The sequence below is a fragment of the Marmota marmota genome, unplaced genomic scaffold (genome assembly GCF_001458135.2).
Source record: "Marmota marmota marmota unplaced genomic scaffold, marMar, whole genome shotgun sequence".
In the NCBI taxonomy this organism is placed as follows: domain Eukaryota; kingdom Metazoa; phylum Chordata; class Mammalia; order Rodentia; family Sciuridae; genus Marmota; species Marmota marmota.
The window spans coordinates 3,291,939-3,298,389 of NW_025999960.1; the positions used below are offsets into that span (position 1 = coordinate 3,291,939).

Consider the following 6,451-nt stretch of genomic DNA (forward strand, 5'->3'; position numbering starts at 1 on the left):
GGGGGGGGGGGGCGAGAAAAGAAAAGAACTAAAAAGACACTTCTCAAAGAAAGAAATACAAATGGTCAACAAATACATGAAAAAATATTCAACATCTCTAGCAATTAAAGAAATGCAAATTAAAACTACATTGAGATTTTTATCTCACTCCAGTCAGAATGGCAATTAGCAAGAATATAAGTAACAATAAAGATTGGTGAGGATAAGGGGAAAAAGGTACACTCATACTTTTTTGGGACTGCAAATTAGTGCAACTACTCTGGAAACAGCATGGAGATTCCTTAAAAACAAAACAAGCTGGGCGCAGCAGCACAAGGCTGTAATCCTAGTGGTTCCCGAGGTTGATACAGGAAAATCCAGAGTTCAAAGCTAGCCTCAGCAAAAGGCACTAAGCAACTTGGTGAGACCCTGTCTCTAAGTAAAATACAAAATAGGGTTGGGTATATGGCTCAGTGGTCGAGTGCCCCTGAGTGCAATCCCTGGTACCCCTCAAAACCAAAAAAAAAAAAAAAAACAACCAAACAAACAAACAAAAAACAACCTATGAATGGAACCCATCATATGATCCAACTACCCCACTCCTTGGTTTTATATCCAAAAGATTTAAAATCAGCATACTATGGTGATACAGCCACATCAATCTTTATAGCAACACAATTCACGATAGACAAGCTTTGGAGCCAACCTAGGAGCTCTTCAATAGATTAATGGATAAAGAAAATATGTCATATGTACACAATGTAGTATTACTCAGCCATAAAGAAGAATGGCTTTATGACATCTGTCAGTAAATGGATAGAACTGGAGACTAACATCCTAAGTTAAATAAACCAGTCCCCAAAAGTCAAAAAGTCAAAGGTTGAAAGCTAATCCAAAATAGGAGGAGGGCAGATTAAAAAAAATGAAAGATCAGTGCAGCAAAGAGGAATGAATGGAAGAAAGGAGAGATGGGATAGGGAAAGACTATGGAATGAATATGACCTAAACTTTCCTTCCATATATGAATATACCACAGTGAATCTCACTATCATGTACATCCACAAGGCACTGATTAAAAAATAAAAAAGTATAAGTAAATAGCAGAAAGATCAGTAGAGTGGAATGAAGGGAACAGAGGAGGGAGAAGGGAAGAGAAAGGGGAACTACTGGGGACTAAATTAGAACATACTATATTCCATGATTTTATAATTACGTCAAAATGAACCCTATTGTTATATATAACTAAAAATAACCAATGGGAAAAAAAATACAAATGCTGGCAAGGATGTGAAGAAAAAGGTACGCTCATACCTTGTTGGTAGGACCACAAATTAATACAATCAGTCTGGAGGGCAGTAAAAGATTTCTCAAAAAACTAGGAATGTAACCACTATATGACCCACTTATAAATATCCACTCCTTAGTATTTATCCAAAAGAAATAAAATTAGCATACTGTTGTGATGCAGCTACATCCATAGTTGAAAGCAATGCGACTCACAATAGCCAAGTTATGGAACCAGCCCAGGTGTCCATCAATAGGTGAATGGATTAAGAGAATGTATTTGAAAAATTAAAAAAAAAAAAAATAGAGAATGTATTTGTGTACACAGACACACAGACACACACACACACACACACACACACAATGGAGTTTTATTCAGTTACAAAGAAGAATGAAATTATGGCATTTGCCAGTAAATGTAAGGAACTGGAGAACATCAAGCTAAGTGAAATAAGTCACACTCAGAAAATCAAGGGCTGAATGTTCTCTTTCATATGTGAAAGCTAGAGCAAAGTGAGGGAAAAAAAGTGTATGTGTATGTTGGGGGAAGAATATCATAAGGACAGAGGGAAGATCAGTGGAGTAAAAGGAGACAGAGGGAGAGGAAGGAGAGAGAGGAAAGGGGAGGAAATGCAGAATTAATCTGACAAAAATATGCTAGATGCTTGTTTAAATATACCACAGTGAATCCCACCTGTATGTATATCTATAAAGTACCAGTTAAAAATAAATAAATAGAAGGAAGACCAGCAGAGTAAAAGTGGGGAATAAGGGAATTGGGAGGGGAGGAAAGAGGAGGCACTGGTGAATTAAAATAGAGCAAATTAAATTTCATACCTGCATGTTATGTCAAAATGAACTCAGTCATTATGTATAACTATAATGCACCAATAAAAGCATTAAAAAAAGAAAAAAAGCCTTACTTTCTTCATTAAAAAATCTACTTTAGACGTTTTATCCTTTCTGAAGACTTCTAAGACCAGTAATTGGGAAGCGATAGGTTTGTATTTGCTCCAAACTAAATCTACCTGACCATTATTTTCTGCCAAATAATTAGATGTATTTTGGTCTGTATCTATAGACAGCAAGTATTTAAAAGGCGCTTTTAAAAAACAAACAAAATAAGTAATAAAATAGTTTAGAGATGTTTTAGCTGGGAGAATAACTCAGTGGTAGAGTACTTGCTTAGTATGTGTCAGGCTTTGGGGTTAATCCATAAAAAACAAACAAAACAGAAACAAATGTTTAAAAACAAAAGAAGCACATGCTTAAAAACTTCTTAGTTGCATCTTCCCTTTGGAATGAAAAAAATATGTTATTTAAGCGATTTAGGTGAAAGCCATAAAATACATCAAAGTCACCACCATATGCTAACATTGTAATAAATACCTCATATCTTGGATGAGAGAGACCCTGAGTGTTGGTAACATAACTCCTGAATCAGATTTTCTTCTTTCTGGTCCCAGGGCAACTAGTAGAAAAACACCAGCAAAGTATTAGAAAAATAACATTAAGACTTGAAATTTAAAATGAATCTTTTCTAACAAATAATACAATGTGTGCAAACTCTGGCCCTAAGGGCTGTCATTTTCTACAGCTATTCATTCTAATAGCTCTGGATGATTACATGAAAGCAATGTTCACAAATTAAGTGATTAAATATGTGAACCTTCATCTCCAGACTCATAAATTGTAATCACACAGTTTTAAACTCTGGAAGTATATATATATATATATTTTTAAATTGTAACAGTTTTGGCTCTTCAGTTTGATAACCTTCTACTTCAAAGTTAACAATCCAACCTATATTATGTACTCCATGCAAAGTGAGTAATCTCAATAGATGTTCTGAATTATAATGTCCATGAGTTATTCTCTTATGAAGTCTAAACAGGTAACATTTATGAAAGAAGGAGAGATGATGATCTTTTGTATCAATAGCCAACCAATCAACTATTGGCTAAAATATGGTGGCTAGTGTGTTCAGTCTGGCTTTACATGAGACGCCATGAGTTTTGTGCCCTTTCTTCATTTCCATTTTCCCATTTGTAAATGAAAACTAAATTGCAACATCACACTTGGCAAATACATTGATATAAATAGAATTTAGGATGTGGAGTTTTGCTCTACCTTGAATCTTTATTTTTCTCAGTTTTTAGGTGCATTTTACTTTGTGAGATCAGGATACAATAACAGAACAAACACACATATATATGCATACACACATATAAACCTGTCTTTGAGAAAGTTGGGTAGAGAACATTTTGGTATATTAGTATTTATACTTTTTTTGGTACTTGGGTAAAAGGCTAGGTTGACATCTGGCAGGTATAAATGATCACTGATGGGACTGCCAGAGGGAAGAGGATGTGGCCAAGCCAATCTACAGGTAGTATTTTTGAGGGTCTTCCATACTAGGCAGGTGATGAAAAGGCTATTTGTTTAGGCAGTTTGGGGAGGGAATTCTAAATGAACAGACCAATCTCTCTTGATATTCAGGAAATAATGGACACTGAAGAAATTGTTCCTGAGACTTAAAGGGAATGTACTATGTTTATTTTCCTGTTTAAGATCATCACCACTTAAGTACATTATTAAAGATTTTTCCTTTTGAGGATAAAATGAAGTGTCTCAAAGAATACTCTCTACTCCAAATGAATTGACAGCATGAAAGATGGCCATATAAGTGGCAGGAAATAGGCTGAGAAGAAGAGAAAAAAGATTACAAGGCAGAAAGGAGCTGAAACCATAATCAACAAGTTAGCCAGAGGAAGACCTGATAAGGAGGAACCATATTGCCAGAGAGCTGGTATAGCTCAGTGGTAGAGGACTAGCATGTGCAAGGCTCTGGGTTGAATCCCAAATAAATAAAAATAAAAGAGGAATTTAACATTTAAGAAAGCAGCAGCATTCATGGTTTGAACATTCACAGGCATAAGCATATTCTGTAAATCCTATTCTAGAACCCTATATTCTAGTCACCCTTCTCTGCTCAATGTTCCTTCAAAAGAATGTACTTTTTCATGTCTTCATGCATTTGTTAAAGTATTCTCATCATTTACTGCTCTGTATCCTTTTCCTTGTTTACAGCCTATGTATCACTTTAAATTGGAAAGTAATATGCATAGCTTAATGACTTAGAACATGGCTTTCTTGAACATTATAGACTTTAATAGATGTCTTTCTTTGCGTGAGTAAGAGTTTCTCTATGGACTATCTCCTTACCTGTAAACTGGGAGGGAACAGTGACAGTATTTACTTTATTGACATAGATCTTAACTTTATAATAGTGCTTAGCACCAAGTAAGTTCTCAATGAAATGCAATGAAATCTATCTTTAATTCTGTCCCAATGTGAGATCTTTCCTGAATATTCTCTGTCCCTTAAGCACATTGTTGGATAAACCATTCTCTCTCTAATAAGACTTGTAAAATTAAAACTCTATCACAGAACATACCACAACTTCATTTTTATTACTCCTACTAAATTATACCTGTTGAGATGCAGTTGTGTCCTATTCTTAGAATACACAGAGGGCCTGTAGTAGAGGCCCACATATAGGGTGTGCTCAGCAAATACTCAGGGAAATGAGGCTACTGAGGGACAGATGCTAGAATCTTGAATGTCAAGTTAGAACTTTATTCTAGGGACAGGGAGAATTTTGAAAATAAATGCTATGCTCCTGAGGACTTTTTTTTAAACAAGAGTGACAGTGTGATCATGTAAGAAAAAAAAAAAGAAGTTAAAGTAGAAATTATTCCAAAGGCCAGAGATGGTGGATAAAGTAAAAGAGTAGTAGCCAGTGAAAGCAAAGGGTCAGATTCAAGAATCAAAAAACAACATCTGGTATTAAAATAAAATGTTTTAATATATACTATCCAACTAATTATAACCTTTGATTTTTTTTTTTCTTTTTGGTGATGGGGATTGAATCCCAGGGCCTCATGTAGGCTAAGCACACACTCTACCATTGAACTATACTCACAGTCCTGAGGTTTTTTTTTTAATCTTGATTTTGCAAATGAGGAAAGTGTGGTTTGAAGAGATTAAGAAATTTGTGGAATCACATACACTTATTATACAGGGCTGAGTGTTCTCAAGTCATGTCCAGTAGTCTTTCCAGCACATTACAGATGACCATCTGGCTTCTAGCTTGACTGAAAGAATGGTTCTTGTCCCATTAAATAAGGAAGAGTAAAAAATCTGATCAGGAAGAAGATGTGCTGAAATAAAGAGTTTGTTTTAAGATGTGCTAAGTTCCTAGATATCCATCTTTAGGACTGGATATGGAGATTTGAGAATAATCTGCTAATATGGTAGCTGGATGATGACAGTGATTTAGGAAATAGTAGTGTTGTGGTTTGAATTGTGTACCTGCCGAAGATGCTGCCGTTCTATCACAAGGCACCTATGAGAATGACCTTATTTGGAAGTAATTTTTTCAGATGATCAAGTTGACTTCATGAGGGTAGGGCCCTAATCCAATCTGACCAGTATCCTTATAAAAGAGAGAAATTGGGGACTGAGGATGTAGTTTAGTGGCAGAATGTATGCCTAAGTGTAAGGCCCTAGCTTCAATCCCCAGTAACACACACACACACACACAATGATACATGCCTATAATCCCAGTAACTTGGGAGGCTGAGGCTGGAGAATTCCAAGTTCAAGGCCAGCCTCAGCAACTCAGCAAGGCATTAAGCAACTTAGTGAGACCCTATCTCAAAATAAAAAATAAAAAGGGCTGGGCATGTAGCTCAGTGGTAAAACATTCCTGGATTCCATCTCCAGTACCATTAAAAAAATTAAAACAAATAAAGTAATTTAGATACAGAGGTACACACAGAGGAAAAATGATGTAAAGACATAAGAAGAATACCATCTTCTGGCCAAGGAATGTCTGAGACTACCAGAAGTGAGGAGAGAGGTATGGAACAAGTTTTCTCTTATGGTCCTCAGAAGAAACAAACCCAGAGACACCCTGACCTTGGACTTCTAGCTTACATAAACCTAAGACAATAAATTTATGTTGCTTAAGTCACTCAGTTTGTGATAATTTATTACATCATTCCTGGGAATCTAGTACATTAGTTTATAGTGACTTTGGAGGGAAGAGTTTAGAAATCCATGAGCAGAAGACAGATAAGGAGCTAAGTAATGAAGCCATGCCTTTTTTTGGCGGGGGGGGGGG

The 6,451-nt window shown here is 35.9% G+C and overlaps 1 protein-coding gene across 1 annotated transcript in view; it reads right to left on the minus strand.

The window, feature by feature from the left end:
* Positions 1 to 6,451, minus strand: part of Dennd5b (DENN domain containing 5B) — a 115,250-nt gene that overhangs the window by 29,489 nt on the left and 79,310 nt on the right. The window contains exon 15 of the mRNA XM_048802439.1: positions 2,653 to 2,734. Coding sequence (XP_048658396.1) covers positions 2,653 to 2,734 — 82 coding nt within the window. The remainder of the gene's footprint in view (positions 1 to 2,652; positions 2,735 to 6,451) is intronic.